The sequence below is a fragment of the Rhea americana genome, unplaced genomic scaffold (genome assembly GCF_003343005.1).
Source record: "Rhea americana isolate MKP2758 unplaced genomic scaffold, rheAme1 scaffold_128, whole genome shotgun sequence".
Taxonomy (NCBI): Eukaryota; Metazoa; Chordata; class Aves; order Rheiformes; family Rheidae; genus Rhea; species Rhea americana.
The window spans coordinates 2582423-2601086 of record NW_028185350.1 but is presented as its reverse complement, the minus strand read 5'-3'; the positions used below and the strand labels follow the sequence as shown (position 1 = coordinate 2601086).

Below are 18664 nucleotides of genomic sequence, written 5' to 3'. Positions count from 1 at the left end.
TCTCTAATAAGCAACTTTTCTGGAAAGGCTTCATAAAAGGGCGCCTCTTACCTCCTGCTTTTCTCTGGTTGAGGTCATTATTTTTAGAGTTACCAGATATCTGTATGCTCACCACTCTGTTTAGACAGTCTGGATTTCAGAAGARAAGCTTTTTGGAAGGTTGATCATTCACACAGAAATGAGAAGTAGCAGAAGTAGTATTAGGGAGAAAGAGCAGATAGTCATAAAATTCTTAGAGACAGAACACAATAGTTTTATTAGTAAAGAAGCTGCCTTTTGAAAGGAAATTGAGACAAGTTTTTTTTTTTAATATATATATATATATATTTTCCCCCAACAACAATACAAACAGCAGCTTCTACAGCAAGATTCCTGATATCTTTGGAGAAAAAAGGAAAAAAAAAAAAACAAAAATCAAGGTCTGTTTCCTCAGGAAKGTGGAAGGTTGTTTGCAGTTAACATACAATCCATTAGCAAGATGCAAGTTTCAGTAACAGTCCACGGCTCTAACCAGATTTGAAGAGGAGAATAGCAACATGACCCAGGTAGAAGTAGATGAAGTGCTTACTCTCATGAGTCACATGGCTGCAAAAGTTCCTTCCCACAACRCAATGCCAAGTGGGATGGTATTTCTTGTCAAACTCCTGCAGAAGAGAGCACTAGTAATTTAGTATTGCTGTTCATTGGCTGTTGAGAGAAAGTGGAGAAAAGGTCTTAAATAGATGGTATTGTGAAAGAGAAGGAGAAGAACCTGAAAAAGCACAGGGAAGGTGCAGAGAAAAGCATATAAGAGCACCAGCCTGCAGGAACCTTGACTAGTTACCTGGTGTTCACAGAACTTGCTTCTGTGGAGCCACTTACCCACCGTTTTTCCTCCTTGATTCTTTCACGTCCATAGAGATTTCAAAAGAAGAGGACATTACAAGCAAACATTTACCCTCTTGATGTGAGCTGCGATTTCGTGCTCGATGTTGTACTCCTCCAGAGACTGCATGGCGCACTCCACAGCGTCTTGCTGCATCTCCTCCGACATGTCCGTGTCCTTAATCACGGCCTTGTGGTCACTCATGGTCACCTGCACTGAGCAGAGAAGAGAGCGCTCCAAAGCTGCAGGAGCGCTTATCTACCCGCCCCGAACGGCCCCTCACCGTCCCCGGGCGCCCGGGGCCGGCCCGGGGCGGGCGGACGCGCAGCTCTGAGGCGCCGCTCGCTCCGCCGCCGCGTCGGTTTAACCGCCCCGCGCGCGCCGCGCCCGCCCCCGGCCCCGCCCCCTCCGCTCGGGCCGCCAACCATTGGCCACAGCCGCCGCCCCGCCGAGCGCTCATTGGCCTGCGCGCCGCCACGGCACGAGCCGTCACGGCGGCTCCGCGGTTTCGCCTGCGGCGGCCCGGCCGGGAGAAACAGCGCAACTGACCCGGGGCCGGGCCGGGGCCGCGCACGAGGGCCCCGCGCGACGCGCGCCCAGCCCCGGGGCCTTCGGGCCTTCGCTAGCCTTACAGTTACTGACGGACCGCTTGTCTGTCGTGCCTTCAGTTCGGTATCCGGATGTTCTGCATTTTAGAAGAGATACTTTCCCAGGAATTTGGTCATGCATATTCATAGGAAAATTAGCAGTATCAGGAGGAAAAAAGAGCAGATAGCCATAAAACCCTTGTGGGTAGAACACATTTTTATTAGCAAAGAAGTTGGGTTTTGAAAGGAAATTAAAAAAATGCATTTTTTCCCTAACCACAATGAAAACAATAACCAACTACAGCAAAATCCCTGATATTACCCTTGGAGAAAAATAAATATCAGTCTGCTTCCTAAGGAAGGCTGAAGACACTAGCCTGCTTGCAGTTACTGTGCAGTCCTGTAACCAGAGGCAAGTTTTGGTAACAGTTCATGGTTTTAACCAGCTTTAAACAGAAGAATATTTACTCCACGCACAAGGAAGAAGATGAAGTGCTTAGTCTCATGAGACACATAGCTGCCAAATTTCCTTCCTACAATGCAGTGCCAAGTGGGACTGTATTTCTTCTCAAACTCCTGCAGAAAAGATCACTAGGAATTTAGTATACATCTCACCCAAATGCTAAGAATTGAATAATCAGTGAAAGAAAACGTGTAACAAGCATCACTRTTTGAACAAGACAATTCAGGAGCAGTACATGCTCTTAAACACAAGAATTGTGTTACTTACCTCTCATACTTGATTTGCTGAATAGCCCCAAAATTAAATAAATAAAATGCACCCAACCACATCCCACTAGTGCTTCTTAGGTGAGGAGAAATAAGCTTAAAACATAAACTCCTCCCCTCCCCAAAACACTATGATCTTGAACCACAACTTTTGAGTATCCGAGAACATATTCTCTCTACTCATCATATATGAGAATGTACCRCAAGTTTCAAATACAAAGATACACAAATCTACTATAAGCAAAACTTCCCAGTCAGTGGTTTTATACAGTCATATCCAGCAGTTCTCAGATGAGGATGCTTTCTGTGAGAGCATGCAAGTGTTTGTGTTCTGTTATTACAAGCCTTGCTTAAAATAGTCTTACTACAATTTCTCAGGTTTCAAATGGGAGCCAGAGGCAATCTGACAAGTTGTAGCCTATGAACCATCTATTCTCCACTAGCATAGACAGCATTTCTTACAAGTGGAATAAACCCAGTCTCTATTACAGTAACAGGAAACTAAGATCTCCCCAATAAATGTGACCATACTAATTAGTTGAATGACTTCTCAAACAGTTCCTACGCTCAGATTAGATTTAACTTTCATTGGCACCATATATTTCTTCATTTACCCAATTTGGCAAAGGACAAAATGTATCAGAACTAGATCATTTGCATGTCTATTAGTCTTTTACATATACAATAGCAGGTATTTGGAGTACATCAGATATATAATGCTCCAAGACTGGGATTTTAACATAATTGAGCACATAACAAGAGGATGTGATTACAGAAGAACTGCAGAAAAGGACTTTTCACTGCAAATTCTGAACAAGCTAGCTCCCACAGCTATTACTATGAAGAGATTATTAAAGGTGAAATTGAAGACAACTTAAGTCAAGAATTTGGTAGAAAATTTCCCTCAGATAAGAACCTGATTATCTAGTGTCTCCAGAATTTGTTTCTTCAGAAAGCCTAGCACCACTCTCCCTACTTGATCTTTGATGTGCATAGAGTTTTCAAGAAGAGAATATTACAAAAGATTTACCCTTTTAATAAGGGCTGCAATTTCTTTTTCAACATTATATTTCTCTAGGGCTAAAATGGCACAATCGATAGCTTCTTGCTGCATGTCTTCTGACATATCTGTATCCTTAATCACGGCTTTCTGATCACTCATGGTTACCTGCATTGAGCAAAGTAGAAAAAAACTTCAAAGCTGCAAGCACACTGATCTGCACACAGTCACCCCCCGCACGCAGTCAGATGTGCACGGTCACTCCCCATTAGTTTTTCCACTCTGCCCAGGCGCCCTGCACTGCATTCCCGTAGGGGYGTCACAACSCCCGCACTGCCCCTGCTCAGGGCCGCAGGGGCAGCAGCCCGGGAACCCCTCAGAGGGCTGCAGCCTCCGAGCAGGAGAGTCTCCTCGGGCCCCAGCGCGGCCCTCTGGGGAGACGCCGCACCCACAATCCCGAGCCCAGCCGCAGCCTGAGCGCCCCTCACCGTCCCCCGGACGCTGCGGGACCAGCCCTGCGCGGAGCCGAGCGGAGCAGCCCGGGGCGGGCGGACGCGCAGCTCTGAGGCGCCGCTCGCTTCGCTGCCGGGTCGGTTTAACGGACCCGCGCGCGCCGCGCCCGCCTCCGAGCGCCCCCGGCCCCGCCCCCTCCGCTCTGGCCGCCAGCCATTGGTCACCGCCACCACCTTGCCGAGCGCTCATTGGCCACAGCCAAGAGCCTTTCGGGGCGGTTTCCTTCCGCGCCGACGCTGTTGCCAGGGCGACGGGCGCGCTCCTGCTCGGCCCACGTGCAGCCACCAGGCTGCCTCCCGCGGCGGCGTGCGCGACTCCTGGGCCGGGCCGGGCCGGGCCSGGCCCGCTCCGCTGACACCGCCTGCCCCGAGGCTCCAGCTCGCGGCAGAGCCTCGAGGCGCCCCCAGCACCCCTCACCCGCACCCCGGCGCCAGCGCCGTGCTCATGGCGGGGCACCGCCAGGGTGAAAGGCTGCACCCTCCCCTCCTCCGGAGCCGGTTCTCCACCGAGCTGCCCCGGCCCTTACCGCCTTTGGGCTTAGGCTCCCCCGCGGCGGGCCCGGCCGAGGCGGAACGGGGCTGCTGCGCTTTGCTGCCGGCCGAGGAGCCGGGCACACCGGAGCCGCAGGGGCTGCTCTTGTCCATGGCGGAGGCTGAGGCRGGGGTGGCGCCGGGCGAGCTCTGCAGCATCAACGGGTGCCCCGGTGGCGCGGGCGAGCGAGCGGCGGCGGCCCTGAGCGAGGGGGCACGACGGGCGCTGGCGGAGCCGGCGGGGGCCCTGGCTCATGGCCCGCGGGGAGCGGCGCAGCGCGAACTCGGCCCCGCCGCCGCTGCCCCGCAATGGCGAGGACCCGGATGGAGCCTTTTATAGGCGGCGGCGGCGGCGGGCATGCCGGGACCCGTAGTCCCCACCGACCCCCCCCGGCCCCGCGGAGCACGCCGGGAGCTGTAGTTCTCCCCGCCCGGCCGCGGCGGCCCCGGCCCTGCCCCGCGTTACGCGCTGCGGCGCCCGCGGCCTGTCCCAGCCGCCTGTCCCTGCGCGCCACGGCTGGCCCCAACCGCGGCAGCCGAAGGGCCTGCTGGCTCCGCCCATGGGCCTCCCCCGGCCGCAGCCTGTCTGCGAGCACGGGCCCGTGCGAGGCAGCCCGGTGCCAGAGTCCCTCACAGCCAAGGCCTGAAAGGGGCAAAGAGAGTAGAAAAATCTGCTACCCAGAAATAATAACCTAGCACCTCAGGTAAACCGTGTAGTTTATTTTCCAAGGTGATTCACCACGAGACAGCAACAGGAAAAGAAACAGCTCAAGGTTTGCAACACAATATTCCTGTACCTTGGAGTATATATAACAAAGGAAAAAAAACATAAGAAAAATAAAGACCAATCGGAAACAGGAAGTAGTACACACTGTCAGTACTTACATAGCACAGGCACTAACAGGGCAGAACAACAGATGCCTGTAAAATTCTTAAAGGCCAAACTGCCCCAACAGCTCTACTAGCAAAGAGGACAGCTTTTGAAATAAAATAAATACAAGGAAGACCTTTTTGGTATTTTTCATCTTTATAGCCACAATGAAACTCCAACCGCTACAGCAAAATCCCTGACATTACCCTTGAAGATCAAGGTCTGCGTCCTCAGGAAAGCTGAAGTTATGAGTGTGATAAGGGTCAGCATACAGTCCTGTAACCAGATGCAAGTTTCAGTAACAGTCCATGGTTCTAACCAGACTTGAAGAGAAGAATAGCAACTTGGCCGAGGTAGAAGTAGATGAAGTGCTTTGTCTCATGAGTCACGTAGCTTCCAAAGTTCCTTCCCACAATGCAGTGCCAAGTGGGATTGTATTTCTTGTCAAACTCCTGCAGAAGAGAAGAGAGCACTAGCAATTAAGAACTCTTCTGAACTTTCTGTGCAAGGTAATTACAGAAACAGCACGTAGTCAGAAGTACTAGGATTATCTTATTTACACATCTTACTGATCACCTGCTACTTAGGCAGAAAAATACAAACAAAAAAATGAAACAAATAGGCCAACAACCCCAGAAGTGCTTCGTAGCTGAGCAGGAATAGTCTTAAAGCACGCCCTATGCTCAAAGTCACACTATGTTCTGCAATCACAGCTTTCAGTTAAAACCTTTGCCACTGGTTCTATATCTCTAGAGATTAAGCCATTATTTTAAACTTCAATGTTCATTTGCCACAAGGGCACTAARAGAGACTCTTTAACAGAAAATCCTCTGCCACACCAAATCGTCTACAAATCTGACCCTCCTCACAATTCCACAAACAACAAGTAGCAAACAACTGAAAATTTTCAGAGTAAACTCTCTTCTCTACTATCATAGATAATACTTCCTACTTCTGCAAGAGCTTTTTTTTTTATTTATTCTTATTTCCTGTATTAGGCAGAGCAGAGCAATGTTTCCCTAGCAAGCATTCTTCTTAGGTGATGCCTTCCTCAAACAGCTCTTCCACTCAGATAAGTTTAATATTAAACTTTCAGTGAAACTCTCAAATTTCTTCATTCTCCTGTATTGGCAAAGAAGGTATATCAGAACCAGATGTTTCTCATATTCAGTACTTTTATTCCTACATATATAATGACACAGATTGTCATTATTATTCCTACACATACAAGGACAATAGATCAGCAGTGCCACTAATATTTTTGCCTGGACTGCTAAATGTGGAGAAGTGTGATTACAGAAGACTTACAGAAAACATGTCCTTTCCCTGCAATCTTTGACCCAGCTGGCCAGAACTATGAATAGAAGCTTAATACTAAACRCTGCAAAATAAAAATCAAGGACCATCTCAAACAGGCCTTCTCTTGGAGGAAAGCTGCAGAAAAGCTCAAAAAAGCTGCCATGTTTTCCACAAGCCAATCAGTCAGAAGGACAGGTCAGCTGTCAGTCTCCTATTTACCTGAATAATGAGATAGTGGAAGAAAATACTTAAACAGAAAGTACTGTGACTGAAAAGAGGAAGGACCAAGAAAAGTATATAACAGTGGTGTGGAAAGGAACACAAGGAGACCAGCCTGCAGAAAGCCCAAYTTGATTATCTAGTGTCTCCAGAACTTGTTTCTCTAGAGCTACTTGCCTAGCAACATTCCCCCTGCTTGATTTTTTTAATGTGCTGAGGGATTTCATGAAAAAAGATGTTACAAATAAACAGGTTTACCTTCTTTATATGAGCTGCGATATCTTTCTCAATGTTGTATTTCTCGAGAGCCTGTGTAGCACACTCCACAGCATCTTGCTGCATCTCTTCTGACATGTCCGCATTCTTGATCACAGCCTTTCGGTCACTCATGGTTACCTGCATTGAGCAAAGTAGAAAAAAAYTTCAAAGTTGCAGGAGCACTGAGCACCAGCATCCTCTGCACGCAGTCAGATGTGCACGGTCACTCCCCATTAGTTTTTCCACTCTGCCCAGGCTCCCTGCACYGCATTCCCGTRGGGGTGTCACAAYCCCYGCACTGCCCCTGCTCAGGGCCGCAGGGGCAGCAGCCCGGGAACCCCTCAGACGCAGCAGCCATCCTAGAAGGCTGGAGCCTGCGGGCGGCAGAGCCCAGAGACAGTCCTCACACCACGGCACCCCAAGGAGGCCGCTGCAGCTTGCGGTGCAGCCGCCTGGCACAGCCTCAGCGGCGCCAGGACAAGCGCACCAGGATACGCGAGTGGAGCTCGGGCACTCTAGGGGGCGATGCCGCACCCTCGGCGCCCAGAGCTGCCGCGACCCCGGCGTGGCCCTTGGGGAGGGGCCCCAGCACCCTGGGGCCGCCGGCACACTCCGGACCCCTCTGTTAGCGGCGCCGACCGAGGGGAACGCGGGTACYCGCTGCCCCGCCTCGGCCTTCCCGGGCCCCGGCCCCTCTAGGGAGCCCCCGCGCTCCAGCACCCCGCGGCCGCGCCCCAYGCCTCTCCTAGACGCTGCACCGCCGCCACCCTAGCCCAGACCCCCTCACCGTCCCCCGGGCGCTGCAGGACCAGCCCTCTGCGGAGCGAAGTGGAGCGGCGGGGCGGGGCGCAGGGGCGGGCTCGGGGCGGGCGGACRCGCAGCTCTGAGGCGCCTCTCGCTCCGCTGCCGCGTCGGTTTAACCGACCCGCGCGCGCCGCACCCGCCTCCGAGCGCTCCCAGCCCCGCCCCCTCCTCTCTGGCCGCCAACCATTGGTCACCGCCACCGCCTTGCCGAGCGTTCATTGGCTGTTTCGCGGCGCTCCGATAGCAATTTACTGCAGCATTTTCTTGCAGCCCAGCATGCACCGCGCGGCCGCTGTCGCCTCGGTGGCGGGAGGCGGTGACGGGAGCGGTCGCGCCCGCGGGGCTACGCCGAGCCCGGCCCGGGCCGGGCCGCGGCGGCTCCCTGGGGGCAGGCCGCTCTCGGGCGGTGCGCGGCGCTCGCTCAGCCTCGCCCTTGTCCCTTCAAGGCAGAACTGCCTGAACGCAGCGTCTAGGTGGTGTGTTTGCAGCGATGCCGCCGCGCAGGGCGAGGGAGCTTCTCCCGGTCATCCCTCTGGTATGTAAAAAGCAACGCCCTGCAGATACACGTCTGAAGCTCCAAACGATGTCCTGCACCGGAGGATGTAGAGAAAAGCAGATCAGCTACGTCGCACCTAGTTTTGCATGTGTAAGGCGAGGCCCCCACAGATGTTCGTGCTCAAACGCGTAGGCTGTCACGGTGGAGTCTCGCCGATGAACAGCYTAAGGATCAAAGTAAAAGCTTAGGCAGCAAAAGAGTATCTGATACTTTTAAGTATTAGTCTGTGGAGTGATTTCCTAACAGGTGTGATCTCTCAGAGAGATCTATGCRCCTCACTTGTGCTTTCAAAACTCCGACTTGTAGGTGGTTCAAGCAATGTGATGAGCAGAGCAGTCAGCAAATGCATCGGGCCCGAATTCGCGGCAGTTTCTGAGAGCAGTCAGAAGGGGCAGCTGCCTCCTCCCCCCCGGAACGTCAGAACCGACAAGCACGCGCAGCCTTCCCTGTCTCCGAAAACAGGGAATCTAAGAAGGTCAGACAAAGCTGCTGACAGAAGCCCTTCGGGAGGAGCCGGGGTGACTCAGGGCACCAAGAGACCCCTCGGCAGCGCGGGGTTCAGGGCTGGCCCAGGGCCCGGCAGTGCCGCGGGCTGCGCTGTCCTTCGCCCGCTAAACGGGCGGCGGCGGTGGGGAGCCCGCGGTTCCGGGGGCCGGGCCGGGCCGGGCGGCCCTGGCAGTGCCGGGCCAGCTCCGCGCCGCCCTCCCGAGGGTTCCCCGCCGCGCGGGGGCGGGGCTCCGGGCGGCCCCGCCCCACCCGGGCCCCGCCCTGCGCCGCCGTTCTGATTGGCGGCGGGCCACGTGCCCCGGCGGCTTCTGGTGCGGCGGCGCGGAGGGGGCAAAGGTCATGTCCTTGCAAGATGGCGGCGGTGGCGGGGCTGTGCCCGTGCCGGGCCCTGCTCGGTGGGCGCCGCCGGGCTCTGCGGGCGCTCGTCCGCCCCGCGCGGGGCCTGGCCGCGGCGAAGGAGACGCACTTCGGCTTCCAGACTGTGTCGGAGGAGGAGAAGGGGGAGAAAGGTGAGTGCCTGGGCCTCGTGGCGGAGCTGTGCGGCGCCCCGGGGGAGGGAGTGCTGGGCCGGGCCCCTGCGGAGTAGTTGCGGGAGCGGCGGGGCCGCGGCGGKTGTGTTTAGAGCTGGCTTTGGGACGTTACTGGAGTTAAACAGAGCCGATGTTGTGTGGGCTTCCACGGTGGCGTCTGGAGGTGTTAAAGGAAGACGCTGTGTTTGCCAAGTAACAAGCTCGATAGGATTCTGCCATTCTGCCGTGTTTCTTGCGAGGGCTTTTGGAGTGATGTTTTTCAGTGCCAYATGGTGGCAGACCTGCATAAGGCAGTGAAGAGTAGGTTTTGCTTCTACAGGAGCAGTTTAAGCAAGTTGCACCTCATCCTCATGTCCTTTCTTCTTAGTTTACCAGGTGTTTGAAAATGTGGCCAAGAAATATGATATAATGAACGATTCAATGAGTCTAGGCATTCACCGAGTGTGGAAGGATATTCTTGTACGTAAAATGAACCCTTTCCCTGGAACCCTTCTTCTTGATGTTGCTGGAGGAACAGGTAAATACTTTTTTTGAGTTTCACATGACCATGATGCCACAGTCACTCGGAGCAGTGGTTCTCAATGGACCAAAGAGATTGTATGCAGCTATCTATCTGTTAGTAATAGATAAAACTTTTTTTTGACAAGTTGACTGAGTGTAAAGAAAGTATTTTCTGTTAGCAGTGAAATCAGATGCCTTTAGTCAGGTACATTATTTTGATTCATTTGAATCTGCTCAGACTTCTTAGCAAGTTGCCTAATGCTTTTGGCCTAAGTTCTCCTGTCTTTGAAACAGGAAAAGGATCTCTCTGACTTTTATGGGAAAAGGTTGAGAGACTTCTTGAAATACCTTGCTGCAAGGCTCTGAAGGCATTATAGTACTGCCATGGGCAATTTTATTTCCATTTCTAGGAAGTGGTGGACGCTTTACTTTTAATATGATTCCTTAAAGATGTGTGCATTTATTTATTCATTTATGTGTTTATTTGAGCTAAGTTTAATATTCAAAGCCCTGGATTCATATTCTGTGGAGTCTTAATACTTCTAATTTCAGAAAACATTACAAAATGCATATCTCTTCTTTAAAATCAATACAGGTGACATCGCCTTTCGATTTATTAATTACGTTCGTTCCATACGAGAACGCCAGCTACAGCGGAAGCTTAAGCACCATCAGAATTTGTCGTGGCAAGAAATTGCTGATAGTTACCAGGAAGAGGCAGTTAAGCCTCTTGGGGATTCCCAAGTGGTGGTCTGTGATATTAACAAAGAAATGTTAAAAGTTGGGAGGCAGAAAGCACAGCATCTTGGCTACTCTGAAGGTAAGTCATGCACCATTTCAGTAGCATCTCTGATGGCAAGAAACTGATGTGTGATCGCCATCAGGTAATCGCTGCTTCAGGATTACAGTAAAAGTTATATAGCTGTGCCATATGTCAAAGCTATACTCTTTTACCAAGGCAAAATTAGTTTTCCAATAAGCGTGAAAGCAATATGCTGCTCAGAGATTTGGTGTTCCTCTTAAATACCTGAGCCTTTATAAATGCAGGCATGGAGTGCATGTGAGGTCTGATGTCCAGCTATCCTTCTGAATGGGACAAATAACCAAAACTTACTCTTTATATCTGTGCAAACTCATCTGACTGTTAATGCATGTAACAGACAAGAGCTTAGCCCTAGAATGATTATACTAAAGGTGCTTTAATGGATGTTTAGAGAATCAAGGCAGAAAATATGAAATGTGAGAATTRAAGTCTATCGTGAACCTGTAAGACTTTCCACAGTTAGAGAATATGTTAATAATATTCAGAGAAACTGAATTATATTAAATGTTAGTTTGCAGGTCAATGGATTAATTCACTGATATCTAGARTTTGTTGGGGACCACGCCAATCCTGATTGAAAAACCTGATTTTAAGAAGTAAGACATAAAGAAAGAAGTCCTGCTTGTGGCACAGCGTTTGTATAATAGTCGTTTATCCACTCTTCTTTTATAGATATTTGGAAAATATTTGGGGAATATAAAATATACCAGGAGTTTGCTTGAGTACCAGCTTTAGGAATGCTCTTGGCAGCCTGGGTGTATTGGTTAGAGGCACAAGATGTTGTGTGAGTTCTTTCACTGCACCCTGCTCCCACAGCCCAATTGGAGTTGCAGTCACAGCCAGGGAATTGTTTTGCATTCAATTCACTGCTTGTCACCAGCTCCCAGCACAAGGTGTGTGCGTGTGGGGAAGGTGAGGTCTTGCAGGAAAGGTCTCCCAAGCAGCCATGAGTGAAGTTCCTGCCTGTAGATAACTGTGGGCTGAAGGTCATACCACACAGCTCAGTAGCACAAAGGGCCTGAAGGATAAGCTACTGGCACAGGTTTTTTCAGCTGCTCTTGCTTTCTGCTGCTGGGCTGCCTCATGCCATTGCCTGTCTGCCTCTCCCTTTGCTTTTGGCACAACAAARTAATTGTGAAAGCCTTGGTTTGTGTCAGGCTCCTCTGAGCATCTTGCAACCCTGTCCAGGGTGGTTCTCACACACCATAGTTTGGGAACCTCTGAAGTGTACCAGTATCATACATAAAGACTTAAAGCTTTATGACTGTAGTTTAGTATCTGAAATAAAGCTTGATATTGTCTCCCAGCTACTTAGTCTTAAGCAAAGTAAAGTAAAATTTACCTAATTTGCTTTTTGGCTTATAAATTGGCTTTACTTTTTGGGTGTTTTTGTGACTTAGACTTTGATTTGGCAAGTCTTAAGGGCTGTGTATGCCCAAAAGAAAGAAGCCTGTTGTCCAGTTGCTGGCTGAGCATCCTGGCCAGCAGGAATGGTAGGCTGCACTGCAGGTGCCTGAGTCCTTGTGTAGCACTAATAGTCCCTTGAACATATCCACCTACAGATCTTCTGGCCCATGATTTTCATACAGTGTTATTCTGAGGGTCAGATCTTCTATCACTCAAAGCCTTTTCTTGGTTCTCAATTCTTATACGTCTTTTCAAGCTGCCTCGTGTAAAATAGCACTAATTCCTTGCTACTTTAATAATGTTGCATGCTTCTTTTTGTTTAATACTACCCTCAACTGTGGGTTTATCTTTGTAAAAATTAAATTTGACTATGTCCTGGCAACATCTGTGGTCTTCTGTTTCGTTTTGCTTGCCTTCATGCCCCTTCCCAGTTCACTGCCCTTTGACAGGCTGCTGATATCCATTGCAGAAAGCTGCTGCTTATTTATCTATCTATTTATTTATTTGTTCTGCATTTGAGTCAACAAAACAGTGAGCTTAAGATCTATTAATTCTAAAATGAACAGTTTTGTTTTTGTACAACATCTAAGCTCTGCAAGACAGACACACTCCTGATCCCTTCAGATTTGAGGAGCAACACAGCTACAACAGGATTGCATGCTGTATTAGATTAACGCTAATGGAAAGATTGTGGCTCTTCATTTTTCTCAGTCAGTGGAAGTTTTCTAGTAAAATGTTTTAAGTGTTTTGACTATCATTGTGTGGCGAGATGTTAACAAATCACTATAATTATTCCAGTTCTTTGGGTAGAGAGTCTCTTTTTGGAACTTTATACTTCAAACATTTTAAAGGCAGCCAGTATCTKTTGCTTTCCATTACAGTGCAAGACTCAGGTGTAATCTCTTTTTCTGCAGTCCAAAGCACTGCGAACACAGCATGCCTACATCTGCAGAGGAGTATTTTGGCTGATCTGCAAAACTGACTCCTTTGTTTTAAGGACAACTGTTATAATACAGGGCCTTGAAAGGTTTGTGAGTATAAACTAAGGTGTGTTTCCCACAACCAAAAGCAGAACTGCAGTATTAGTTTTATTTTTGACTTCATTAATGGTCTTTCCATTTTGGAATAGAGGAGTTCTAATCTTTCTGAAGTATTCTGTGTTAAATGAAGTCTGTTCGATACCAATATGTCCTTGTGTTTTTATTACAGGTTTGTCCTGGGTGGTTGGGAATGCTGAAGAGCTGCCCTTTGATGATGATAAGTTTGATGTTTACACAATTGCCTTTGGAATCCGAAATGTAACTCATATGGATTTGGTAAGTTGGTGTAGTGTGCCCTGGATATGGGGGCTTTACAGCTCACCTGAGTGGTTTTTTTTTTTTTTTTTTTTTTAATCCTGAGGGATTAAAGGGTAAAGGAGGAACTCTTTTGCATAAAGGAATATCTTTGTCTATTCCTGAAACATCAGAAATAAGTGGTAGGTAGTCTGCAGCGTGCTTGAATAAAAAAATGCAATTAAATGCCCCACCTTTGTCATAATAATAATAATAAAGCTAGATTGTGCCCAATCTTTCCAGCTTGACAAGCCACATAATTTCTTCCCAAGGCAAAAGAACTGTATGCTGCAGCCACTACCCACCTTCTCCTAACTTACGGTATTACTGGATCTGCACGTGCATAGTGTAGTCAGTCTGCATGTCTCAAATCTTCCCAAAGCAGCTGATCTATGTCCCACCCACAGTGGGTCAGATGCTTTGTGTCCCTTACTGCTCCCCTGCCTCAGCCTGCAGAGCTCCCGGAGATGAGAGCAGGAAGCAGCGGGCTGCTGCCACTGCTGCCCAAACCCATTCAGYCCACTTCTGCTCAGTGCCTTTACACTGGTTGGTAGAGGGATTTTCCATGAAGAATAGGTGCAGTTTAAATTTCGGTAGTAGTACTCTTCATTCTAACCGGTAGCTGTCCTTCCAGAATGACTGGATATCTTTCATATTAGCTCACCAGTCTAGCTAGCCTAGGTTGTCTGTGTCTTGGAGGAGTGTCTTCCAACCTTGGCAGTGCTCTTTTGGTTGAGGGTGTAGCATTTGGACAGCCTCGGAGTGTGCACCTTTGAATGCCGAGGGTGTTCTGCAGTGCTCTGCCTGCACCCTTCCCGTGCAGGGGCTCTTACACCCCTTTGTGGAAGTCGGATACAGCAGTCTGCTAGCATAGCGCCCTGGAGGCCCAACACAGAACACCTCCAAGCCTCTGGTTCTTTCCCAGAAATCCAACCACCTGTGTGTGCTGCTTGTATTTTACTCCTTGGGAACTTGACATTTGAAGCCAAGCAGATGTACAGCTTGCAAAAGTTCTTAAGTACAACTCTGCCCTGCTTTAGCATAAAAAACATAGTTGTAAACACAATTTTTGTTGATTCAGTTCTTTTTGGGTGCTTTATTTGGACATAAGATAGAAAAGCTAGACTCTTCTTGCCTCTTCCTTCCCCCTTGTTCTTGCACGTTGCTCCTCCAAAACCCAGAGTTATTCGTTCTCCAATCTGTTTGGGTGTTCAGCAGTTGAATAAGTTCTTGTATTTTGATCAAAATCTGTGCAACGTGGTCTCATTCTTCATTTTCAGTTTCTTGTAGCTGAGTCATCTTCCCCTTTTGGGGTTTGGTCTGTACTTAAGATAGCTGTGCTGGCAAACATTCATCAACTAGGAGTAGGGAAAGAGAGAAAAAAAATGCATCCCTGACATCATGTTGTCAAAGCCTGGTGTAAATGTATTTATGTAACGGCAAAAGTGGATTGGTCTGTGCTTCTTAATATTAGAGACTGCCTCTGAAATTGTCGGCATTCTCTCCCCTCCCCTCAGTTCATCACTGAGTTGCCTTCGTATGACATGATAGTTTTGTAGAACAGCACCTGTTTCTATTGAGTTCATCAGGTCTGCTTTGTCTCAGGCGCTTCAGGAGGCGTATCGTGTGCTGAAACCAGGAGGGAGGTTTCTCTGCCTTGAATTCAGTCAAGTCAACAACCCTCTCCTTTCCAGGTAGGCACCTGATGATACCTTGTGTCATGTGACAAGACTGTCTTACTTGCACTGAGCCAGGGTGAGTAGAGATGCTTCAAGGTCACCTCATTATGCATTTTTAAATCAAATTCAGACTCCATAGCACAGTGGTAGAGTGATCAACTTCTGTTGTAGAGGCTTGATTTTAAACTTGTTTGTATTAATCCTGCTTGCTGTCTGCCTGGGCAGGCTGTATGATCTATACAGTTTCCAGATTATCCCGGTTCTGGGTGAGAYTATTGCTGGTGACTGGAAGTCTTACCAGTATCTTGTGGAGAGCATCCGACGCTTCCCCCCTCAGGTAAGACAGCACTTCTGTTGAATCACAGAATACACAAAAGACAGCCCCAGCATAATCTTGCAGGYGGCTGGCTTCCAGTTCTTCCAAGTTGTTGTAATTATGAAACCATTACTTTTCAGGAGGAGTTCAAGGCAATGATAGAAGATGCAGGGTTTTTGAAAGTGGATTATCAGAATTTAACATCAGGCATTGTTGCCATTCATTCAGGTTTCAAGCTGTAAGCCTGCTTTCAAGCAGAACACAGGAACTGTATTTTTTTCTGAGAAATATGAAAGATGTGGAATTTTAACTCTATCAAGATAGAAGAAAGTCTTGGGAGAACTCTGTCTTTTCTGAGAAAGAAGTGATCTTTAACTCAAAACCTGGACTTTGGGTTTAAGAACTTACACAACAGATACTTGCTCAGCAGTCAGACCCAGAAGAATGTTGGCTGCTTTTCCACCCCATCTCTGCCCCAGACCTAAGGATAAAGTGACTTCTGTGGCCAGTTCCTTATACTTGTATTTGCCTTCAAGTGCAAGGTGATGGACATAGTCAAAACTGAGCAATGCTAATAAATGTAGCAACTTCACCTGCTGGTTGTGTGGAGAAAGAAATAGACTGAGCAGCCTTCAAAAAAGATGCCTCCTTTCTTGTACTAAACTTTATGAGGGATTTCATAGCAGTGCAAAGTAACTTGGATTTATTAAATTTTTATTAAGTTCTCAGTGTCTTTGTCATGCAGGCATTAAGACGCTGCTTCTTTGCTTCCTTCTTTCAAAAGGAAATGGAARACTTGTGAAATCAAACAGCTCTGCACTAACTTCTTTTCACTTAAGTCAATATTTTAACTCTTTGAAGAGAAAGGAAGCTTTTCTGAAGGAGAATAACAGCAAATTGTATTTTGAGGTGAGATAATATATTTTTCACTTACATATGAAAGCTCTAACTTGGTCAATGGTGGATGTATAGTCTCTACTTAAATATACCATACATTTCTTTCTGTTCTTAAACTAACTTGTTTGAGGCCGGATGCTTCTGTCATAGGATACAGGGGTAGAGTATAAAACCTGCCACCAGCAGTCAAAATGCATTCAATTGATTTAACAATATGGAACTTTTCCTCCCTTGTCAAAGGATGAACCAAAAAAAAACCAAACAAACAAACAAAAAAACCTGGAGAAATCAGTTACCTTTGCTAAAGTGCCAGTAAAATTCTGTGTTCTGAAAATTAGCAGGAGAGAAGAAAAACATTGATTTTAGTTTGTAGTTGTTRTTAATTCAATTTGTTTGAGATCAAAAAGCAGCTACCTTCCTTCACCATGCAGCTAAATTCCAAAACTTGAAAGGAGGATGTGCATACTGAAAGGCTTTAGCAAAACCTGGAAAGCAGCTGGGAAAAGCTCTCCTGTTTTTCTTACAGTTACTGACTGAGCGGTTGCTTGTATATTTAGCTTATGATTTGGATGCCATGAATTTGGAGCGGAAAGAGAGGGATGCTTCCCCTTCACTTGCAGGGGAGAAGAGTGGTACAAACAATAATAGGGCAGAAGGGTAGATAGCTATAAAACTCTTGAAGTCCACATCACTCCAACATTTTTATTAACAAAGCAGCTSACTTTTACAAGAAAATAAATACAAGGAAGACCTTTCCACTTTTTTTTTTAAGCCACAATGAAAATACCAACTACTACAGCAAAATCCCTGACTGTTAACAACACAACAAAAGACCTGACGATCAACGTCTGCTTCCTCAGGAAGGCTGAAGGTAGCAGGCTCTTTAGAGTGAGTTTGCAGTCCAGATGCAAGTCTCAGTAACAGTCCATGGTTCTAACCAGACTTGAAGAGAAGAATAGCAACTTGGCCGAGGTAGAAGTAGATGAAGTGCTTTGTCTCATGAGTCACGTAGCTTCCAAAGTTCCTTCCCACAATGCAGTGCCAAGTGGGATTGTATTTCTTGTCAAACTCCTGCAGAAGAGAAGAGAGCACTAGCAATTTAGTATTACTCCGGTTCTTATGCAAAGTGTTGTCTAGAGATTTTCTGGTACTTGATGTCATTCTTAACAAGTATCGCTTTTTGAACAAGACAATTAAGAAGCCACATAYGCTCTTAAATACAAGGCCTGGCTTGATTACTCTTATACCTTACCTGCTGCTTAGTCAACAAAAAAAGAAAAACCCACTGCTATAGTTCTTTGTAGCTGAGCAGAAAACATTACCTATGATTAGGGAAAGTCACTTTTCCTCAAAAGTTATACCATTAACTCAGACCTTACTCTTAAGTAAAAGCTTCACAACTGGTTCTAACTCTATACAAATAAAGCCATTATTTTTACTTCATTATCTGTTTGCAGCAAGCATGCTGAAAGCACTCTTAATGGGAAATTCCTCGCACATCCTTCGTAACAGATATTGAGACCATGTTCTTCCTATGATGCTCAGGGGCCTACCATGCGTTTCAAATAAACCCGTATGTACAAGTGCAGTATGGGCAGAGCCTTGCCTCAGTGGTTATATATTGTAGTATCTAACAGCCCTCAAATTAGATTTCTGTGAGAGCAAGCAAGTGCTAGTGTTCATGTATTACAGGATTGCTCAGCCAAATCCTCCAAGTATTGCAGCTCACCAGAAGTACTCAGCSTCCACACAGGAGCCAGACAGTCTGACAGTCTCTAAGCTGTGAACCATCTGTTCTGTGCTAGCACAGACAGTACTTCTTACATGTGGGAAGAAGAAGAGAAAAAAAAAACTTATTTCTGTATTACAGGAACAGCAAACCAGCACTTCTTTTTAAAAGAGGGGAAAAAAAAAAAAAAAAGCAATCACTGCATTATCCTTAAGACTGACTTCAAAAACGTTTAAGCCAAGGACTACACGTACCAGGCCTCCTCTCAGAGGAAAGCTGTACCTGGGTGATGGCGTTGTGGGGAAGAAACAAGATACTGTTAACGAAAAGGGGAAGGAGCAGGAAAAGGACAGGAGCGCGGTGGGGAAGGGAACATAAGGAGACCAGCCTGCAGAAAGCCCGACCTGAGTCTGTGGTGCCTCCAGAGCTTGTTTCCCTAGARCTCCCTGCCCTAGCGCCAGTCGCTCTGCTTGGTTCTTTTCGTCGTGCAGAGGGATTTCGTGACARACGGTACAAACGCACGCGTTTACCTTCTTGATGTGGGCTGCGATGTCTTTCTCAATGTTGTACTTCTCGAGGGCCTGCGTCGCGCACTCCACGGAGTCCTGCTGCATCTCCTCCGACATGTCCGCGTTCTTGATCACGGCCTTCCGGTCACTCATGGCTACCTGCGCTGCGCAAAGAGCAGAAAACGCGGGAGCTGGAGGCGC

General features: G+C 47.8%; 6 protein-coding genes across 7 annotated transcripts in view; 1 reads left to right on the top strand and 5 right to left on the bottom strand.

Annotated features, from left to right (window-relative positions):
* Positions 1-4517, bottom strand: part of RNF10 (ring finger protein 10) — a 25659-nt gene extending 21142 nt beyond the window's left edge. Inside the window, exon 1 of the mRNA XM_085326195.1 lies at positions 4221-4517. Coding sequence (XP_085182321.1) covers positions 4221-4383 — 163 coding nt within the window. The 5' untranslated portion in view covers positions 4384-4517. The remainder of the gene's footprint in view (positions 1-4220) is intronic.
* LOC146600132 (dynein light chain 1, cytoplasmic-like) lies at positions 335-1092 on the bottom strand. The gene is made up of 2 exons (XM_085326098.1): positions 938-1092; positions 335-644 (listed from the first exon to the last, which is right to left on the bottom strand). The coding sequence occupies exons 1-2, from the start codon at positions 1067-1069 to the stop codon at positions 507-509; spliced, it is 270 nt and encodes an 89-aa protein (XP_085182224.1). The 5' UTR covers positions 1070-1092; the 3' UTR covers positions 335-506.
* Positions 1649-4289, bottom strand: LOC146600131 (dynein light chain 2, cytoplasmic-like). 2 transcript variants are annotated; one of them, XM_085326194.1, is made up of 3 exons: positions 4221-4289; positions 3212-3349; positions 1649-2028 (listed from the first exon to the last, which is right to left on the bottom strand). In XM_085326194.1, exons 2-3 carry the CDS (start codon positions 3341-3343, stop codon positions 1891-1893), a joined length of 270 nt encoding a protein of 89 aa, XP_085182320.1. In that variant the 5' UTR covers positions 3344-3349; positions 4221-4289; the 3' UTR covers positions 1649-1890. The 2 variants fall into 2 exon arrangements, with proteins under 2 accessions (XP_085182320.1, XP_085182319.1); XM_085326193.1 differs by lacking the exon at positions 4221-4289 and having other exon boundaries at positions 3212-3692.
* A 407-nt stretch (positions 4518-4924) lies between the features above and the next one.
* On the bottom strand, positions 4925-7806 carry LOC146600129 (dynein light chain 1, cytoplasmic-like). Its single transcript, XM_085326190.1, has 3 exons — positions 7659-7806; positions 6872-7009; positions 4925-5547 (listed from the first exon to the last, which is right to left on the bottom strand). Exons 2-3 carry the CDS (start codon positions 7001-7003, stop codon positions 5410-5412), a joined length of 270 nt encoding a protein of 89 aa, XP_085182316.1. The 5' UTR covers positions 7004-7009; positions 7659-7806; the 3' UTR covers positions 4925-5409.
* A 1240-nt stretch (positions 7807-9046) lies between these two features.
* Positions 9047-16056, top strand: COQ5 (coenzyme Q5, methyltransferase). The gene is made up of 7 exons (XM_085326188.1): positions 9047-9247; positions 9636-9785; positions 10365-10589; positions 13209-13315; positions 14939-15027; positions 15238-15349; positions 15469-16056. Exons 1-7 carry the CDS (start codon positions 9091-9093, stop codon positions 15568-15570), a joined length of 942 nt encoding a protein of 313 aa, XP_085182314.1. The 5' UTR covers positions 9047-9090; the 3' UTR covers positions 15571-16056.
* An 851-nt stretch (positions 16057-16907) lies between these two features.
* LOC146600127 (dynein light chain 1, cytoplasmic) lies at positions 16908-18658 on the bottom strand. Its single transcript, XM_085326189.1, has 2 exons — positions 18485-18658; positions 16908-17296 (listed from the first exon to the last, which is right to left on the bottom strand). The coding sequence occupies exons 1-2, from the start codon at positions 18614-18616 to the stop codon at positions 17159-17161; spliced, it is 270 nt and encodes an 89-aa protein (XP_085182315.1). The 5' UTR covers positions 18617-18658; the 3' UTR covers positions 16908-17158.
* Between the last annotated feature and the right edge of the window lie 6 nt (positions 18659-18664).